Raw genomic sequence first — 22,042 nt, forward strand, 5'->3', positions numbered from 1 at the left:
ACCAAGTTTAGAATTTTATATGAACTAGTTGACGAATTCTAAAAGGTGCGACTATTGGTAAAATAGGCTTTTAAACTTTCAATATCCTTTGAAAGTCATTTTATATTATTCTTATTTAATTCTCTTTTATAAGCATAAAAACGGTACAATCTTCTAAATCCCAGACAATCATTTACTATCTAGAATGTTTTTATGAAGATTCTGTTAAGTAATATTATTTTGATTTTATTTTGAATTTTGTTCTCTGGAAATAATTTCCAAATATTTATTTTCAATTCTACTTCACGAGACCTTTGCTGCTTATGATGTGAAGCTATTAATCATTTGATGAGTTACTTTAATGTGTCTATGTCATGAGGATGTTTCTGTAACGTTTGTTACATTCTGGCATGGCAACCGGCTTTTCGGGGGAATAAAAGATAGTCTATAGGCAATAAAAATAAAGGTACTTCCCTTTAAATCAAGAGGTTGATATAATGTCGACTACACCTGCTAGTGGGTCTTATCTCAGTTCTCTGTCGTTGTTATTACTGACAGGACTGCTGTGCTGTAATTGAATGCTTGTATAAAATAAACAACAGATACATTTTTTTTTTATTATAAAAATAGAAGTTTATTTAAACATTTAAGAAATAGCATCTTTTTTTTAGAACTCGGATGTTGAGCTGAGCAGGAGACTGATCTGTCATGAATGCCATCCAAAATCCAATTTTCTTTTAGATGGCGTCTCGGCTTTAATTGAATTACAATTCTTCACATGTCAAAAAATATGATTTAGAAAGAGAAAAAAGGAAAACGGAGAGACAAAGAGATACATGAATATATATTTTGTTATTAAATTACAACAGATTCTTCTAAATTATATGCTCAATTCAATGTTGATAACAGACTTTTGAAAAGAAGACAGTGTTATCAACATTGAATTGATCTTTTTCATCCTAGTTGCATTCGTTTTTTTGTCAACAAACTGCCAGTTTGAGTTAAAGATAAGGGTTGCTGTATTAGTCACGTTTTACTAGCATTTTTTAAAATTTACCTTTCTCCCCAAAAACAGATTGAATAAAAGTTTTTAAGTGTGGCAAGTTTAAGAGCTCTTTCAGAAGGGGCTTTTTTATCATTGTGCCACTGTTATAAGCAAGATAATGGTAAATATTTTTTACGTTTCTCTTTAGGTCATATGAGGACTTGATACTTTGTAAGTTTCACCTTTTCCATAGTGCACAAGCCATCTTTATTAGTAATATTCACCTAAGTCAAATATGCCACTCTCTCAGATTTGTTTTATATCACAGTGCCAAGTTTTATTGTTTCTTTTACAAGCGAGTGGCTGTGGGAATTTCATAAAAATAATAAAGTGTATACATGGCATATACAGCAATTTTCTCTTGTAGATGTTTCTAAGACTTTCTTTGACCTTGAATGTATGAATGTATATTTTTTTTTTGTAAGGGGGTTATAAGTGGATGTACTTGCAGACAACATTATGTTGATTTGTGTATTAAGTGATTCACATATTCAACATGAGTGTCACCATTTTCACTTTTAATTATAGAGCCTTGCCATTTGTATGTATCGTTTGGGTTAGCATGTGTACTTTAAAACTAGTTATTATAGTTATATCTGCCTGCCTGTATGATTTTGTCATTTTTTTTCCATTTGTTTGTTATGGATAAAGTTTTATGGTCCCAGATGTTTGATCTTTCAAGATGTGACTTCTTACAGATCTTTCAGTGGATAGGTCTACATACTTTGTTGTGATGGGCTGTTAAATGGCCATCTTCCAAAAAGAATCTTGCTTCCAGACATAAGGTGACTTTTTTATTTCCAGTGTGGATTCGCATGTTTAACTAAACCAGGGATTGTATAGAGAAATCAAATACCATCGAGAACTTATTTTAGTAAGTATTGAAACTCTCTATCAATTTTCCTTGTATGTTTTTTTTGTTGTTGGAGATATATTATTATGTCTGGTTATCTTGATAAACTTTTGAACAGAGAAACCAAAAACACTTGAGGATAGTGTCTAATATTTTTTTGCTTTTTTTTAACTGAAATGTGTATTCTCCAATTATTATTCAGCTAAAATACTAATCCACACACTTTACAAGAATAATGATTTTTTGTGTATGTCTTCATTTGATATGTATAAACATATTTTATAAAATGATTTTTCTTTTTCTGTATTCTACACGAGTTATTCCTAATAAAATCAAGGGGTTGCCTTCCCATGCTAATGCTGCTCTTTTCATGTAGAGAGGGATTTAAGACAATCGAAAGTTTATTTTCTTTTCACTTGTTATATTGAACTGTACTTGCAGTCCTAAAAATCAAGTGGCCCCTTAATTTCTATGAAATGCATAGATATTCAAGTGAATATTCTCCTTTAGATATAAAATATTGAGTTGATAAAGATGTGAAGAACATTAATTTTTATCTCACTAATTAACCAGTTAATGGTGTTATATTTTTCTTGTGGTATTTTGGTCTTACTGGATTCCAGGACAAGAATTCATCTGGTCTGGTGGAGTATCCAGCTTTGTACCATTACTTGAGATAACATCACTTACAGAACAGGCATTATTCCTTGTATAAGTCAGAGTATAATTGTGTCAGAGGAACCTTATTTAGACTTCAAATACTATATTATTTTGAATATTTGGTCAGGGTTTACTTTTAAGTAAAAATACTTTTAATGAACGTATGTTTACATCAGAATATCCTGACACTGTATAGTGATGTTTATTAGTCAACTCTATTTTTTTTATTTTACTTCAATTTAAGTAATCAAAAAAGGGGCCTTTTCCTAGGGGCAAACACTTGATCTTTATACGAAATACATATATATATTCAAATATTCCATTAAAGTTCTTTACCTTTCAAACATTGAGTTAGTAGAGAAGTTAAGAAAAAATTTCCTTCCTCTTATTGACCATTTAAATATGTTACATTATATCTTTCTGGTGGTCTTTTGATTCCAGGACAGGAATTCATCTAGTCTGGTGGAGTATCCAGCTTTGTATCGTAACACCACTAGGAGAAGACATACATTTCTTGAAAAATTCAGTGTTGGTTAATCATTCTGAGATATTATTTCGCCTATGAATCCTATATGATTTTGAATATTTAGTAAGGGTTTACTTGTAGGAAAATTAATTCTCATGCCAGATTGTTCTAACAAATCCCTGTAGAAAGAGACCTTAGACATCTGAGGATAGTGTCTGGTTAAGCATTCAACTTCTCTCCACCATTAAATGTGTGTTGATAAGTGCCTATTGAAATTGAAATATTTGATCAGAAATGTGTAGAGAAATCCAAAACTCTCGATGGCTACTTTCAGTAAATATTCAAATTCTCTATTGGAGATGTACAAGTGAAAAAAATATTCCAAAAAATTGTATTTGCTAACAATAAAAACTGAATTATGGTCGAAAAAAGCAAAATGTTGTGTTAAAAATCTTCTTAGAAGAATATCACCCCCCTGCTTCCAAATATTCTAGAGAACAAAAACATGGGTAACATGACAACTGTTTTAGAATATGTCAAAAACGATTATTACACTATTACCTTACATTTATTAACCCTTATCCTCGAGTGTCCTTCGTACCTTGATAACTGGTGATTCCTAAGTAAAAACAAAACCAAAAAACTCTTTGATTTTGAGGGATTTTTTTTTTTCCATTCCAAACAAGGCATATTAACACTTGCAACTAGTTGGGATTGTATATAATAATAATGTGAAGAGTCGAGTATCAAGATATCTGTTCGCATTACATTGAAACTTCTGCAATTTTAAATGCAATCTGAAATATTCTATTGAATATAATGTGGGTACTGGCGCATATTGTGAACCAAACGTATCTCAGCGTTCGCTCAGCTTTGGCTGAAACATGACATCAACAGACAGATTATGCCAAGCATCACCAATAAAATCATAGCAAATCATGAAGAAAATAGCAAAATTACTAAATGTTAAATGTAGAAACAAAAAAAGACCTACTGTAATTTGGTGTTTTATTATTCAATTTTTTTTCTAAATAACTGTCAAGAAAAGGTTAGAAGCAGCAAAAATTATTTGAGGAGGGGGTCAAATAATTTTAAGGAAATGTTTTTAAAAAGGTTCAAAGAAAATTTTTGTTTTATTATGAAATCATGGTAATTCAGCACACTGCGTTGTGATTGGCTGATCGGCATGTTATGTCAAACAGCAACTAAACCCAACCTATTCGTTGGCATAATCCGACTGTTGATATCATGTTCCAGCCAAAGCCAAGCAAATGCTGAGGTACATCTGGTTCACAATACGCACCTGTACCATAATGTGAATAATCCATTTATTGTATTATACTATTGGGTGCCAGACATTCTTCTGCTACTTCAGCTATTCCTGGAGATCTTCAAGTGGTATTTTATCCTTTGAATTGCAATTGTTTATCGATATGTGTTTTTTCAAATTGGGTTTGGTGGAAAATGCTGAGCCACACTGATTACAAGCGTAAGGTTTTTCACCCGTGTGCATACGCATGTGTATTTTCAGTGTGCGTTTCTGTGTAAATGCTTTGCTACACACTTCACACGTAAATGGCTTTTCACCCATGTGTCGTCGTGTGTGGATTTTTAAATCTGGTTTTCGTGAAAATGCTTTTCCGCACATTTCACAGGTGTAAGGTTTCTCACCCGTGTGCATCCGTAAATGCATTTTTAACTTTGCGCTTTCAGAGAATGCTGATCCACAGATATCGCAGGAAAATGGTTTCTCTCCGGTGTGCGTCTGCGCATGTCGCTTCAGGTTTGACAAATACGAAAACGATGCATCGCACACGTCACAATTGTAAGGTCGTTCGCCGGTGTGTGTCCTCATGTGCCGTATCGAAGAATGTTTCTGTGAAAATGACAGGCCGCACACTTGACACGTGTACGGAGTTTCACCAGTGTGTGTTCGCATGTGTAAGTTCAAAGCCGACTTTTGGGAGAACACCGAGTTGCACACTTTACACGGATAAGGTCTTTCTCCAGTGTGTGTTTGCATGTGGGCATTTAGTTTTGATGGATACGAAAATGATAAACCACACAACCCACAAGCATAAGGCTTAAGTATCGTGTCTATTTGCATTGTTATTGTTAATAAAATCTTTTTGAATCTTATTTATTTTACTTCCACCTAAAATGACTTTTCTATTCTGCCTATATTTATATCTATATTTCTATATATATCTATAAAAGTGAGAATGTGTGTGTGCTCAAGGACGCTTCTCAACCTATATACTCAATGAAATTTTATCTACAAACTTGAAATTTGATATATAGGGTATTAAGTATCGTATCTATCTGCATTGTTATTGTAAGCAAATACAATCTTTTTAAAATCTTTTTTCATTTACTTCCCTCAAACTGACAACTTTTTTATTCAGTCTCTATTTATATCTATATTTCTGTCTTTGTATAAAAGTATGGGTGTGAGGACACTTCTCAACCTATATACTCAAATAATTTTTGATCTACAGACTTGAAATTTCATACATAGTGTATTCAGTTATTTTTAAACGTTTTTAATCGGTTTTCATCTGAAAAAAGGGAAACTTAAGGGTGAAAATTGAAAAATTGGTACATGGGGGTCACCGGATTTATTTGTTTGTCAACCGTTTCATGAATGTGCATGCATGAATCGTTTACATGATAGATTCCTTATGTTAAGAATAAGTAGATTTGAAAACCCTTTTTAAAGAGTAGTGTCAAATTAGCCTAATGGTTATCATACTTAACTCACAGTCTTTAGGTTTTTGTTTTGATCTCAGCTCAAGTATTTTTTTTTTTTACTTACGAGAAGTGAACTGTTTAGAAAAAAATATATAATACTCACATGCACATGTCTCAATTTCTGTATGAATTAAAATATAATATTGATGTATATTTTATGACCGGGCAAGGTGGGCAGTCTGCTAATATATCTGTGTAATCATATCTATGGGTCCTTTGATTTTGACTCGTTGTCATTTGTCCAACTTTCTTTTACTTGGATTGTTTTAAATAAGTATGCTGCTGAAGTTCGTGCAAATTTTGGGTTCAAATTCTCTCGTTAAATGAGTAAATGATGAGCTCAACATTTTCAATTGAATTTAGTTGTCACTCAGTGAACAAATAAACTTTTTCACCTGATTTCCTTACACTTGATGTCCAAGTGTTTATCTAAAAGACTTCCTTAAGGATCTGAGTATTCATGTAATGATTTTTTTACTTCTCAAACGTTTAGTAGGTAAAACAGTGTGGATCTCCAAATCAAATTTCTTAATAATCAGCCATGAACCTGACGAGGAAAAGCATTTTTCTCAACTACCGAGTAATTATGAAAACAGCAAGTGTATTTCGTTTGTGTCCATTCGTCTCCATTGTATCCCTGTGAATGAATGAATGCAACAATTGATATATAAATCCAAATGTACAAAAAAAAACACGAATTATTCCTAATAAAATACAATTTTACCATTTTTTTAATGAAAGGCTGCTGGGTACAAGATTTGTGAAGATTTATAATTAGTAAATATAATATTAAATAAAATTAAATATTATAATTTTAAAATAAATATTTGATCATGTTATTCAGCAATCGTTAGAAACTGATTTAAATAAAAATAAAAAAAGAAAGCTTCAAATAGCTTGGCTAGAAACTAAGAAATAGAATATTCATGATTTTATCCCCAAAAGTAGAATTATTCTCCCAAGCCACCATGTATCTCCACAGACATAAATAATTTGTGTTAAAAAACTCATAAAAGTCTGAAATGCCTTAATATGGATTGTTATGTAGAACACTCACAACTGTATTTACATAATCAGGTAATGCATGGGGAAGTATACATTTTCACAAATTCTTACTTGATATCAGATGAAGAAGCTGGTTTTAAAGTTTTTTATAACAACTTTGATAAAGTAACAATGTATCACAACAGAAAATATTAAATAAAATGATTTACAAATCTTAAGATTTTTATTTAGTTACAGAAATCTATCTTCTCCAAAATAAAGTTATACAAAGAATACATTCCAATTCCTAATATTTTAAACTGAATGTTATTTATACATTATAAAAATTATTTTGAAAATTAGAAATATAAAATACATTTTATTCGTAAAGGGTGGGACAGAGCTACTTGCTTTTTAAATTTCATTTTAATTCCAAATAAGTAAGTTGCTCTGCCCCATCCTGTATATTTTAAAAATCATTTATTTTGAAATATTGTTGCTAATTTTTTTTAACAATTTGAATTAAATTCAATAAATGTTTTGTTATTTAATGTTTTCTATTGTGATACTTTCTTACTTTATTGAAGTTATAAATTACCAGAAAAAGTTTGGTTAGAAACAAGCATTAATTTGTGATTATCTTTTCTTTTCTGTAGTGTAACTCTTCCGAAAATGAAAAACAAAAAGACTGCAAGCAGGTTAAAGTGCATTTGTATTAAATCTTTTGTGTAGTAGCCATGTAAAATAATTGTTGACTCATTCTATACTATACTTACTCGTCAAAAACTGGCAATCTGTTAATGTCACAAAGTTCATAAAATAAATTTGAAAGAAGTTTATGTAATCCCAAATTTTCTAATTTGAGTTCTTTCTAAGATGATAAAACAATGTAGTAATAAATGTCAGTGATGGTCACCATTCTTAACATGGGAAGGAGGAGGTGTTTCATAAGTCGCATACTCATTAGTACTTGTTCCATTGGGGAAAAAAACATAACCGGCAGTGAAAACCTAAGGATAATAAAGATTTTAATATCTAGAAAACTACTTGTCTGCCCCAAATTTAAATGTGATACTCATTTTCAGTATATCTAAAAACCTATAAAAGTCGTAAAATTGACGGTGAATGCTGAGTTGCTGTTTTTTTTTTTTTTTTACATGGGTATCACCACTTATCAAGGCCCAGAGGCCACTCGAGGATAAGGGTTAATAGGTATACATTAGTCATTGTGATTTTAGCATAGTAAACAGTGGGAATTTTGTAACTTGGATTACTTAGGGGGACGATTCAGTTAGAACTTGTTCACATTGGACTTTTTCTTTTTTTTTTTTATAGGTATCAACACATTATCAAGGCCAAGAGGCCACTCAAGGATAAGGGTTAAAGAGTGTACAGTAGAAATTGGACAATATAATAATCATTAGTAATCGAAAATTTGTTAAATTTGATAACTTATATGGAACGGCTCATCAAGAACTTATTTACGTTAGACTTGAAGACAACCATATTGTAGTCAGCCAGAAAGCAGGAAAACGGAAGACAATTCCACAGGCATGCAGTTCTAATAAAAAAGCTTTGTTCATGGAATCTACGTTTAGGTTTGGGTACAGATAAAGAGTGGGGGGAATTATTGATAGTGTTTACAGCTAGACGCGTGTTTCTTGTGAAGGTTTTGCGAGGTGGGACCATAGATTGAAGCTCAGTCAAACACTTTCCATGAAAATAACGATACATCAGAGACAAACTCGCAACATCTCTTCTGTGAGATAGAGGTTGCAAGGAAGAGAAAAGGACATCACCTACAAGGCTACGAAGTCTGTTAAAATAAATAAAAAAATAATACTTAAAAAACGAAAACATTAAGTTTCTGTAACCTGCCTGGAATATACCAATGATAATGTAGTCCCTGTTCTGCACGAGTACTAATTTTTATCCATATGATTAGAAGGTTCCATTCCAAATATGTTTTCTATAAAACTTCAATTTTTTTATGATTAACTTTAAACCAGGTATTTAAATTTATTTTAAAATTTTCTCCAAAGAAAACCGATAATTAATGGAAACAAAAAAACATAAATAAATATAATTATAACATTTAACAGTAAAGCATGCAATACAAAACTATTTGCCGATAATGAAAAGCTTTGGCAGAAGTTTACTTTAACTCACAAGAAATATTTTTCTTATCATTTTCAAAATGGCTATACTAGCAAATGGAAAGACAATTCAAAATGACTTAATATTTTGATTTAGTTAAAGAAATCCATCCTTTCCCAAATAAAGTTATACAAAGAATATATTCCAATTCCTAATATTTTAAACTGAATGCTATATTTTATTTTTGCATTACAAAAATTATTTTGAAAATAATTAGAACTATAAAATACTACATTTTATTAGTAAAGGGTGGGGCAGAGCTACTTGCTTATTAAATTTCATTTTAATTCCAAATAAGTAAGTTGCTCTGCCCCATCCTGTATATTTTAAAAATCATTTATTTTGAAATATTTTTGCTAATTTTTTTAAACAATTTGAATTAAATTCAATAAATGTTTTGTTATTTAATGTTTTCTATTGTGATATTTTCTTACTTTATAAGTTTGGTTAGAAACAAGCATTAATTTGTGATTATCTTTTCTTTTCTGTAGTGTAACTCTTCCGAAAATGAAAAACAAAAAGACTGCAAACAGGTTAAAGTGCACTTGTATTAAATCTTTTGTATAGTAGCCATCTCAAATAATTGTTGATTCATATCCTAAACTTACTTGTCAAAAATTTTATTCAAATAAGATTAGCAAACAATTACTTTTTTTTAACAGCGGGGAATGAGTTTCGTATATAAATTTAACATAAAAGGAATCCTCAGTTCCAGCCCCATTCTAACTTTAAAAAACAATAAACTAAAAAAAGAAAAAAATTAATAGTAAACTTGAGTAGTAAGATTGTAAAACCTTACGTAATTGTCTCAACACATATATTCTCATCTGACATTTCCATATAATCATATCTTATTGCAATAGAAATTAACCCATCGCATGGCGGTGCTGTTTGTCTCCTTAAGGTCTTGGTTTGAGCAATGAGGACCCAATCGGCAGTTTTCATGGATTTTCGCCAGATCAGTATCATTTTAAACTTCCAACCTTCGCCCGACAAATATCGAAAAATTGGCCAAAAACGTTAATTCCTTCACCCTGAAATCAGTAGTTTTCTACAGGATGGGGTGGGGGTGCTCAGCAAAAACCGTCCTCTCATGACGTCGTAACCTAATTTACTTGAAATATTTGAAAAAGCGACACAATTTCGGCGACGTCGTCTTAGCTCAGTTGCTTAGAGCACGGCCTCATTATCTAAACGTTTTGGGTTCGAATTGTGATGTGAGATGTCTTTCTTTTTTCCTCGATTTTTTAATTTTTAATATTGAAGCAGGGTTATTTAAGCCATTTTTCACATGTTTTTTTTGGGCAGGGGTTGTTTTTTTGTTTTTTTTACTTTGCTTATTCTTAGGTTTTCATTAAAACCACCCACCCCTAGCCGACCACACACATACCTACAAACACCCGGGCAACACCGGGTAACCCCCGGTAGTTAATATATAAAAGGCAAAATGGGTGTGAGCATTTGTGTCCATGAAAGGCTTTTCAGATCAGGGTTCTCACGTTGGTTAGATTCTGCGAAAAGTTTTCACATACTTCCCAGATCATAATATCTCGCATTCGCAAACGGACATCCTCTCTATCTTTTTTTGATCGAGTTAAACAAAATTCCCACTGTGGCAGCATCTAGGGTGTTTGTTTGGCTTTTTCATATAAAGTGAAATTGTTTGAAAAAGCAGCAAAGCATTTCTTGGCCTTTGGTCCTCGGTCAATGTAGGGGAAACCTTTCATACTGAGGCAATTACTATTTTTTTTGGGGGGGGGGATACTGCTGCAGAGTGCCTCCTTTTTGGGGGGAACTGGTTTTCCCCCACATTAAAAACGACCTTGTATCCAATTTGCTTTCGCAGGGAAGCAAATAAATACCACAACAGAAAGTGGGAAGCTTAACTAGCTCCTGGCCAGGTTTAAAAGCAACGTTCATTTCCGCGCATGCATAACGACTCCTATGATTCTTAAGTATATACCAACTCCTTGAATTCATTATCCTGTTTGGCCTAATGGTTAGCAAGGAAGACTAATTACCCTATGTTTTCTAGTTCGATCCCACCTCTCTCTTTTAAAATTTTTTTTTTATTTCATCCTTGTGCCAATATCCTCCACCCGAGCAAAAGCTAATTACCAACTCATTGAATTCACTATCCTCTTTTTTTTCATGTTTTTTCCCTCCTTCGCGGTACGTGTTTGAGCCTGCCTGCCTTCTACCACTTTTTTTCTTTTCAGCTCAACACACACTTCCACACACCCAGGCAACACCGGACATCCAGGCTAGTCTATGATATAAATCTCACCTGTCTGTTTGAATGAATGTATGCATGTTTGTATGTCTGCCTAAAACTTTCGGCAAAGATGCCGGATTTTCATGCAATTGGTATCATTTTGAAGTTCAACCCTTCAGACAACAAATATGGAAAAATTGGCTAAAAACATTAATTCCGTCACCTTCAACTGGGCACTTTTCTACAAGGAGGGGGCCACTTTTTTCGCCGATATTTTCAAAAGTCATCCCCTCTTTTCGACTGACTTGCCTTAATTTAAACCTTTGCCATTGCTAGTTTGGTGACGTACGCAACGACAAAGACGTTCGTGTTTTTTTTTTTTTTTTTTTTTTCACATTCTTTCCCTCCTTCACGGTACGGGTTCGAGCCTGCCTGCCTACTACCACTTTTTTTTTTTTTTTTTTCAACACACACCTCTAAACACCCGGGGCAACGCCGGGCACCTAGGCTAGTAAATAAATAGGAATCAAAATTAATAATTGAATATGAAAGAGTTTAAAATACTAAGAATAAAATTTACTTATCAGTCAGAGGAGATAATACAGAACGGAGAAGAATCATAACGAAATGGATTCAGGCAAAGAAGGAAACATGCAATAATTCTATGGAATAGTCGACAAAAAAAAGTGGGGGGGGGGCGACTGAAAAAATAAATACGCAACAAATAAATGTTACCAAAGGAAAGCTAAGTTACTATTCTACTTACCTGAATAATTTTTTTGTTTTAACTTATTTTAAAGCGTATTTTATTTATTTTTTACTTAATAATTAAGTTAAAGTAAAGTTTACTGAGTAAGAACGAAAAAAACAAAAAAAAAATTCTTAGAGTCTTAGTTGAGACTGAATAACCGCTCAAAAAATCGAAAATAAAACAAAATACTGATAAAAACACATCCAATAAATGTTACCAGTCATGCGAAAATGTAACGCGAACGCGCTACCAGTATTTTGTTTAATTTTCGATTTTGTGCAATTATTGACAATGGCACTAATAAGACAACTATCTTGTTTTTAGTTCGAACTCGACAGACTACGCTAGCTTTATTTTTAGGTAAAATTCACATTAAAATAAGTTAAAAAAAAAAAACAAAAAAAACTCATCCACGTAACTTATCTTGCCTTTCGTAACATTTATTCGTTGTGCCATTATTATTCACCCCTTGATGGTGCAAGGGAATAGGCGACTCGAAGTTGGCACCAAACAGTGTCTGTTAAAACAATCTCATTATACTCAATTATTGTGGTGCTAATGCAGAGAGTGATCCGCGCTATTTTTTAAATCGTATTTCCAAGTTTAATTAAAGTTTTACGATATGTTTTTTTTATTATTCAATTGTAAGGTTAAAATACAGAATAGGTACAAAACACCCTCCCCTCCCCATGTTAAGAATGGCTTTTTAAATAATAACGTTATTATTTCAGCCAGCACGGATCACTCTCTGCATGAGTACCATTATTGTTTGTATAGAATAATAAATGAAATGTTATTGTTTCATTGTTTTTAGTATTATGAAACTATACTACTTCTTCAAATATTTATTGATTTCTTAAGTTTTATAGAAAAATAAAATATTTTTTTAAAATTTTTATCTGACAGTTTGCTACTGACTTCATGTCGCCAATTCTTCCACATTACAACCCCCCTCCCTTCCTCCAAAAAAAAAACAAACTAATTTCAAGGAATACTCACTTTTTGTTTTAGACGTAATTATTATTCATGGATCAACATTAACATTTTGATGGCGACCACAAAGCAGGCTCGCAGAAAATTAAAAAAGAGAAATTAAGAGAAACCATTTGAAAACAGGTCAAATCTATAAGGGCAGAATTGTGGGTTAGTTGTATGAATACTTTCTAACCCTAAATCGAGTAAAAGGGAATAAAGTGGGTGACACTACTATCTCACTGAACGTAAACAGAACGTTTTCACAAGTAAACTAATGAATAATATCAGTTAAGAGTTTTAAATAAGAATAATTTCTTTTATTTTAGAAATAGAACTTTTCCACAAATAAACAGAAAACAGAACTTTTCATTTTTATTTCAGATTTTACTAAAACACTTCATCAATCAACCGGGTAAAATTATGTGATTGGTTTGTTTTACTGTACACATAGATTCGAAAAAGTTGTCAAAAAAAAAAAAAACGAATATATAACAAATAAATGTTATCAAAGGCAAGATAAGTTATTTTTCTACCTAACAGGGTACTTTTTTTTAGTGTTTTTATTTAATGTAACATGTTTATTCAGCTCGAAAAATGTACAGTGTTTACCGAGGTATTAGAAAATTAAAAATGGCCCCAGACTCTCTGTTGAACATGGTAAGTTTGGGAAAATTAGTTAAAAATAAAAACTATACAAATACTATTACCCCCCCACCACCACCACCAAACATATGTCAGCCTATGTCACGGTAACATATATTGAGCGAGTTTCTAACAGTATTTTGTATAGTTTTTTACTTTTTATTCATTTTCCCAAACTTACCGTGTCAAGCAGAGAGTCCAGCGCCATTTTTAATTTTCCAATACATCGGTAAACACTATGTTTTTTGAGCTGAATAAACATATTTTATTGTGATTATTTAAAATTTAATTTAAGCACGTGATTGAAATTCGCATTAAAAAAAAGAAATTCGCATATAAAAAAAAATACACGTGTTTAATTAAACACGTGTATTTTTTTTTTTTTTTTTACATAGGCGTCACCATTTATCAAGGCCGATCGGCCACTCAAGGATAAGGGTTAAAGAGTGTAGAGTAGTCAAAAGGACAATATAGTAATCGATAGTAATGGAAGTTCGGTAACTTTGTTAACTTAAGTGGAACGGCTCATCAGAAACTTGTTCACGTTGGACTTGAAGACAACTATATTATAGACAGCTGGAAAGCAGGAAAACGGAAGACAATTCCACAGGCATGCAGTTCTAAGAAAGAAGCTTTGATCATGGAATCTATGTTTAGGTTTAGGCACAGATAAAGAGTGGGGAAAATTATTGATAATGTTTTCAGCTAGTCTATTGTTTCTTGTGAAAGTTTGGCGAGGGGGGACCATAGATTGAAGCTCAGTCGAACACTTTCCATGAAAATAACGATAAAGCAGAGATAAACTCGCAACATCTCTTCTGTGAGATAGAGGTTGCAGGGAAGAGAAAAGGACATCTCCCACCAGGCCACAAAGTCTATTTTGAACCCTATCAAGGCAGGACAAGTCTTTTCTAGCAGCTCCTGCCCATATGTGGCAACAGTATTCAGCCCTTGGACGTATCTGGCTCTTATATAGATAGAGAATTGCATCAGTAGTGAGATATCTACTGGATCGATAGAAGGATCCGACCATTTTTCCAGCGGCCTTGGCAACAGATTTGATGTATGTATTCCATTTAAGATCAGGAGTAAAGGTCAAGCCTAGAAGCTTGTCAAATCTTGAGGCCTCCCCAAGACGAGAGCCATTCATTTTAATTGATGCCAGATGGGGATTAGAACGTTGATGATGTAAAGATAGAAGCTTGGTTTTAGATGCATTAAAAGTAACCAGCCACTCCTTTCCCCATTGTACCATATGCTCAAGATCAGAGGAGAGAGAATCGGAGAGAACTTGGTCGTTTACTGTCTTAGACATGCTACCATAGATGGTAGTGTCATCAGCAAAAATGTATACGAATGATGTAAGGATGTGATTTGGAAGATCATTAATGTAGATCAGGAAAAGAGTTGGCCCAGGATGGACCCCTGAGGGACTCCAGCATTTATACTGTGAGCTTCTGATTTTTGCCCATCAACTACTACTCTTATGAACCTATCAGAGAGAAATGATTTAATAATGGAGAAGACATTTCCAGCTATACCATAGCTGGAGATCTTGTGAAGTAAACCTTTATGCCATACCCTATCAAAGGCCTTTGATATGTCAAGAGCAATTGCCCTAGAAAGGTTGCCTCTGTCGAAAGATTCGCTGATCCTATGAGATATAACTGTAAGCACATCTGCTGTAGATCTAGCAGAACGGAAACCATATTATGTGTCACTAAGAAGGTTATTTTTGCTGAGAAGGTTGATTACTTCTCTATTTAACACAGATTCCAGCAACTTACTCATGACGCACAGGAGACTTATTGGTCTGTACTGAGAGGGGGATGAGCGATCGCCTGAATTCTTGAATACAGGGCATACTGATGAGATTTTCCAGGGTGATTGGAAGCAATTTTCCTTAAGACAACGTTTAAACAGCTTTGTAAGTATGGGTGCTAGTTCTAGTTGAAGTTTTTTGAGTACTATAATTTGAATACCGTCAGGGCCGGTTGCTTTACTGGAATCAAGGTTTTTGATTAGCTTGGCAACATCACATACAGATATTTGTATATCACATAGTGTGTTTTCTGATACAGGAGGAAATATTGGGGGTTGGCGGCCTTGGTCGCTAAGGGTAGAATTGGCTGCAAAATTCTTGGCAAAGAGTTTGGCTTTGTCTGATGCTGACGAGATTAACTCAGGTCCATTGATAATAGTTGGGATAGAGCACACGCTTCTGTTCAGGATTCTGTTTGCAATTTGCAAAAACTGGTGGGAACCAAGCCGCTGCTCAGCTACTTTGGACTTGACGGACTGAGCATACAACTCTCTTGCGTTCTTTATTACTTTCTTACAATGGTTGCTGGAAGTCCTGAAAGCGGCTTTAGTTTCCATACATCTATTATGTGTATTCCTTTATAATGGATATTATCAGCAAAACAACGAGTGAAAAGTTCTGTTTTTTGTTTACTTGTGAAAAAGTTTTATTTTTAAAATAAAAGAAATTATTTTTATTTAAACCTCTAACTTTCCAGGAACAACATTAAGATTTTTGTACACGCAGTGTTCATTTTGAGGGTCTTTTCTATATGCGGAATCTCGGAAAAAAAAACCCCAAAATGTTAATATTACTGGGTTCTCGTGGCGAGGGGTATACGTGTGGGTACGCATCGTTATTTTCTGGAGGGAAGAGAAAATCATTACTTGTTTAAGTTACGTGTGTGTGTGTGTGTGTGTTTGTAGCAGTCAAAAATTGCTACAATCACAGACAGGGGTGAAATCTCGCAGCTCGAGATTTAAATCTACCGTCTTCCTGGCTTGTCCAATCACAAGCCAGCTCTCAGTCATGTGACCGAGTGTATCTCCCTGCTTTTACTGGCAGCAGAATCACCTACAATTAGTCGACTTGAATGGGTTTTCGAAAACGCTGAGAAAGAATATCGCATTTATTTTTTGCGCAAACACGCAGTTATCCATATTTAAAGACATTCAGTATCCAATGTAATCCCTATCATTTTTAATGGCGATCATCTTGTTTTCCAATAACGAAAAAACGCCAAAAAGGGTATACCACATGTAACTGGAATCCCCCCCTCCCCACCACCGGCATTGGCGCAAAAAAAAAAAAAAAAAGTAAGGATTACTGGGGGGGGGGGGTAAATTGCAAGAAATCTTGAGCGAAAGGAAAGAACGTAAATACAAGACCACAAATAAAAAACAGCATTTCGAGTAATATTTATTAAAATAAATTAAAAGGTAAATATTACCTTTCATTACAACAGAACACCGACCACAAATTTTTTTTTTAGGGATATTCGATGTTGCTGGCCACAAATCTGATAATCAAATCCGTCGTAAATTTACAGTTTGCATGGTATTAACCCCTTTTACTTGATCTAAAAAAAAAAAAGAAGTTTTCACGAGCGGTTTACAAAGGCATAGCATTTAACATTTCACAGAAATTTTGTCTTACATTTAGGGGAGGCGATAGAGGGGTGGAGCGGGTGAGTTAGGACGGCCCAAATGTAAACACAGAATTTCTATGAAATATTAAATGGTATTCTATTTGGTAAATGTCGGCGCGTTACCTATGGAAAAACGGTTAATTAAACTGCAAAAGCACCTGTTAAACTACACAAGTTCTATAATTGAATACCCCCCCATAAAAAAGAACGAAAAACATAAAATATGCTTTTGTAAACCGTTCATGAAAACTTACTGTAGCAATATTTTGTGAGGAATTCCATATACAGTCGCCATCTTTCTTGTTTTGTTTGGCCGCCCACACAGTTATGGTGGTCAGCCGTCATTGGTTAGGTTTTTAATGTGTAAGGTGATTTGCTTTTCACACTTTTTGTATCAGGCTTATTTTTTTCAGTCCACACAGAAATCGGCATATGGATGGACTCAAAAACCAGCAGCTCCCTAGTGTAGGGAACTAAGGCAATTCCTTCATGTTGTATCACAAAACTGTTGGTGAACAAAGGACCTCATCTCTACAAGCAGAGAGAATTTTATATTGCTGAAATTATCCTAATTACAGGATGACGTTAATGAACATTTCTTCACGTTTTATTTACCAAATATTGGATCTTATCTCAATTCAACTGGCGTCTGAAGTGACTTGGAGTATGCCTAATTATAGCGCCAATATTCCCGCCGAGTCTACCATGAACAACATGGATCCTTTTGAGGAACAAAGAACTAATATTCCGACATTAGGAACTCATACTACTGGTTCCAGGCGTTTGGAGGCAAAACTGGCCACCGTTTTGCGAGTGGACTTACCTAAATCAATAAACTTTCATTGCTGTTACATTTGAATAAATTTTGAGTTTGAAAAGGCATGGCTTTTGTACTGTGGATTCTTTTGCTTCAGCTGGGAGGAAATTGGGAATGCGAAAAGCAATTTCTTACAATTTTTACTAATAAATGAGGTGAAAACTTTTTATTTTTTGAAAAATATTTCTTGTCATTTAAAATGTTCGCCATGTATTCATACACTTTGTGAAACGTCAAGCGCAAGGAAGTGAGAAAAAAAAATGAATATAATTAAGAAAGTGAAAAAATTAATGTAATTAAGGAAGTGAAAAAACGATTGTCCGTTTCGATATTGGGAAGCGGAAAAATATCTGGAAGGTAGGGGGGTTGTCATTTCAGCCTTGAAGCCAAAAAATGTTTTGGGGGCCACGTTTTGGCCCTTTTGGTTCTTTTTGGCGTTTTTTCGTAAATGGGAAACAAGATGACCGCCAGCAAAAACAATAGTGATTACGTTGGATATTGAATGTCTTCAAATATGGATAACTACTTGTTTGCACAAAAAAATAAATGCGATATTGATTGAGCTGCACTCTTTTGTAATGTGGTATGCTTTCAACTATGTCCGCCGAACAAAACGCATTTTAAGTCTTGTTCCCCACAGAATTTGCATGGGCGTATTTTTTTTTTTTTTAAATCTTTGCGCCTCTGAAATTTATCTTTTTTTTGTTTGCACGTGTAATTGGGTTTTTATTTATCTATTTGTTATTTTTAGAATAAGTGAATGCAGTTTTTAGGTGTGTTTAAACGCACGTACGAAAAAACATTTATCTGAACATTTATTGAATTAAAATAAAATTAAGAAACAAGAAGTTTTTTTGTACACAAAATAAATGAAAGTTGTCAAAGGCTATGAATTAAAATGTATAAAGCTTTATAAGTGTTCAATGGAATGCGCATGTTTTTTAGAAAGTTTTTGTTACACATTTATTGAATTAAAAGAAAATTAAGAAAATTATAATAAAACGAAGTATTTGTTATTAACACAATTTTTTTAAATTTTATTTTAAAAGTAATATATCGCACATATTCAAGGTGTTAACGTTCAATATATATTGTTGAATGCTATCGCAACAGCCATTGTCACTGATTTCTCGTTGGCATCGGCCATTGGTGTTTCCTGGGGTTTGGGTGACAAAATACCTCCCCAAGGTACCAGATTTGAACTGCACACTTCCAGTGGAGATTTGGTTAGTACTCTCCCACCTCGGTCTTTCCATCCTCCCCGACCCTTCACAACTAGTTGGTGTGGCGCCAGTCGATGTTATCTATACCAGTTTTTTATTATCATTATTATGATAATAATAAAGGTGCTTGTGCAGTGTACGCACGTGTATTTTAAATATTATTTCCAAGTTAAATTAAATTTTGGGTTTGTATTACTATACACACAAATTAGAAAAAGTGGTCAAAAATCAAATATATACCAAATAAATGTTATCAAAGGCAAGATAAGTTATTCTTCTATCTATCTGGAAAGGTTTTTAGTGGTTTTACTCACTTTAAAACTTGTTATCGCTTTGAAAATCATACAATGTTTATCGATATATTTTATTTGTTATATATTTGTTTTTGTGATAACTTTTTCGAATCTATGTGTATAGTAAAACAAACCCGTCATGTAAATTATTTAAAGGTAAAATGTTATAAAAAAACACAAAAAATTTGAAGTTTTAAATATATTTCAAAGAAATAAATTATGCCCGGTGCTAAAATATTGAAAATTCAATGATCGTAAAAAAAATGTTTTTAAAAACTGCCGTGAAAAATTCTAACTATATTTGGAAATACTCAATGAAAAGTTTTGTTTATTATTAAAAAAAACGGACTACAAAATATTATATAACAATTGTTTGTTTTGCAGTAAAAAAAAAAAAATTAAATATTCAACTTTCTCCGATAGAAATTAAAGGTTAAAAAACTAGTTCACTTACTATATTTTATTAAAATTCTCCCAATGTGCAATTATAATAATCATTATCCAAATGGAGAATTGTTCTTTCTCTTTAGAACATACATGGACAATCGGTAACACATATTGGTAGCTATGGATAATCGGTAGCCATATTTTTTTTCCTATTAGCATGATCACGTGGTTGAATACAGGAAGCTATCTATGCCTACAACTTAATCACAAAGTGACGTTACGCTGTCATGTGCATCGGCCTTCTTACTCTCGGTAGCCACGGCAATAAGCAGCAACAACTAGCATGCACACGCTGCAAAGAAACTGTGGTTGTGAATAGGAGAAAACTTGAGACTGTCTGACTCCAAGGTGACGGTCAAATGCGCATGATTATGCAAAGTGGTGAATTCTATCAATATCACAAAGCCATCAGTGTTCACAGAATCAGCTATTTGCATTTGTCACACAATCTTCGAGTACTAAAGTCATGAACAGATAAAAACAAAAGTGAGGTTTGCTGATCTTGACGATCTAAGAGGCGGGTCAGAAACCTGACAGTCTGTGTAAGGAAATGAGATATAAAAAGACTATATGCTGCTTCCAAGCTGTGTCTGCATAGCTAGAAAAACCTAAACAATTACTGTACTGGACATTAAGTGCATGCTTATCTGTATCCTCACAACATTTATACATATTGTAACAGTATACGGAACTCTTTAATGTATCGAGTTACTTCCCCTTTGATCACTCTTTGTATAGTTAGTTATTGTCATGGTCCTAGCCCCGGAAAACACTGGGGGAAGAAAAATAAGATCCAAGAGCGGACGTAAGTCGAGCAGTGGATGTAAGTCAATGGCAGAAAGAAACCAAACGACCGCGATGTTGCTAGGGTCAAGCTATTTTCAGAATTGTTGTGAAGATTTCCCGCGAGGTCACGTAGGGAACATTAGGCACAGCCGAGAAGGAGAGAGGGAGAGAAAGGAGAAGAGAAGAAAAATAGAAATTCTGGGTTGGCTACTGTATGCGAGTTATGTTTCTCTGGTCTCCATAAAGTCAAAAGCATTGAAAAGAAAAGGGGAGTCTGAGATGCCAATGAAAAGCGACAGATGTTTTTCGCTGGGCTCCAAAAAGTAAAAGAAAAAGAACGAAATGGAACTAACATGAAAAAGAAAAAGGACTTTTTTCCTTGCATGTCTCGTCGAGTGGTTATCAAATATAACCAGCTCATGAAAGTAAGCTAGTCCACAATATAATCGATTCTGTCTCTAGTGTCTTCATTAATATAACGCAATATTATACATATTAATATTCTTCTAGGAATAATTTAATATAGAATAAATTTCCAAAAATAGAAAAAAGATGTGATGCAGTAAATGTGTATAGGAAATAAAAATGAAGAATTTTCTTGTATTAAATTTTTGCTTTATTTTCAAATAATTAATTTATAAAATAATTTATTTAAATTCTAATCAGAAATCTCCGAATGCTGTAAGTTTTTTCTTCTATTTTAAAGATCACATTTTTAAATGCCAGCCATTATTTGCAAATTGTTACGAGATGTTTTTATTTACATAAATCAGTTTTCTCCCCAGAAACTAATATATTTAACACTAAATATTAGAAAATACAGATAAAAACAATTATATGCTGCATATAATGTTATTTTCCCTTGGAAAAAAAAGATGCTGGATTACTATGTAATATTCGTTTGTATTTATCAATCTATATTAGAAGCCTACTCACACGATGTACCGTTAAAAACTAGGGACCCTATGTCAGTAGCAATTAAGTCAGCTAGTGTGACAAGGGTTACATTAAGTGCAGTTCACAAAAGAACCCGGATCTATTCATATGACATGACACTTTACAATTTTATGAAAGATTTTTAGTCAAATTTAAATTAAAATTTATAAACATGAGCATTTTCATACAGAAATCGTTTGGATTTAATTAAGATATTTCAAGTAAACTTATTTTAAATATGCATCTTTAATATATTAACATTTAATTTAGAAATGTATATATTTTTTATATATTAATATCAGAAAATATTTTTAAAAAAATGTATTTTAAACAAACTAAAATATTTGCTGTATTAATGAACAGGTTTTTTCTCACTAAAAATTTTGATAAACACAAAGACGTATTTTTCATATTGGACACTTGTATTTTAAAAAGAAAAATTTTTTAAACACCAAGGCATTCGATTTATAATTCTATTTTTTATTGAGAAAAAAAGTAAAAAACTTGAAAAAAATTAAGGCTGTTTTACATTCAAAATGATGACACATTCATTGTTCATTACATACCAAATATTTATAAAAGATATACGTTTTATTTTCATTTACAATCGCAC

The 22,042-nt window shown here is 33.0% G+C and overlaps 1 protein-coding gene across 1 annotated transcript; it reads right to left on the reverse strand.

Annotated features, from left to right (window-relative positions):
• Positions 1 to 397: 397 nt before the first annotated feature.
• Positions 398 to 13,055, reverse strand: LOC145242334 (uncharacterized). The gene is made up of 2 exons (XM_080105345.1): positions 12,861 to 13,055; positions 398 to 6,391 (listed from the first exon to the last, which is right to left on the reverse strand). Exon 2 carries the CDS (start codon positions 5,108 to 5,110, stop codon positions 4,379 to 4,381), a length of 732 nt encoding a protein of 243 aa, XP_079961471.1. The 5' UTR covers positions 5,111 to 6,391; positions 12,861 to 13,055; the 3' UTR covers positions 398 to 4,378.
• Positions 13,056 to 22,042: the final 8,987 nt, after the last annotated feature.

This window comes from Euprymna scolopes, chromosome 21, assembly GCF_053919585.1.
Source record: "Euprymna scolopes isolate OS-2025 chromosome 21, ASM5391958v1, whole genome shotgun sequence".
NCBI classification, from domain to species: domain Eukaryota; kingdom Metazoa; phylum Mollusca; class Cephalopoda; order Sepiida; family Sepiolidae; genus Euprymna; species Euprymna scolopes.

What these genes read in the sequence shown, in the direction of transcription:
- LOC145242334 (XM_080105345.1), bottom strand. Translation starts at nt 5,110, where the DNA reads ATGCAAATAGACACGATACTTAAGCCTTATGCTTGTGGGTTGTGTGGT.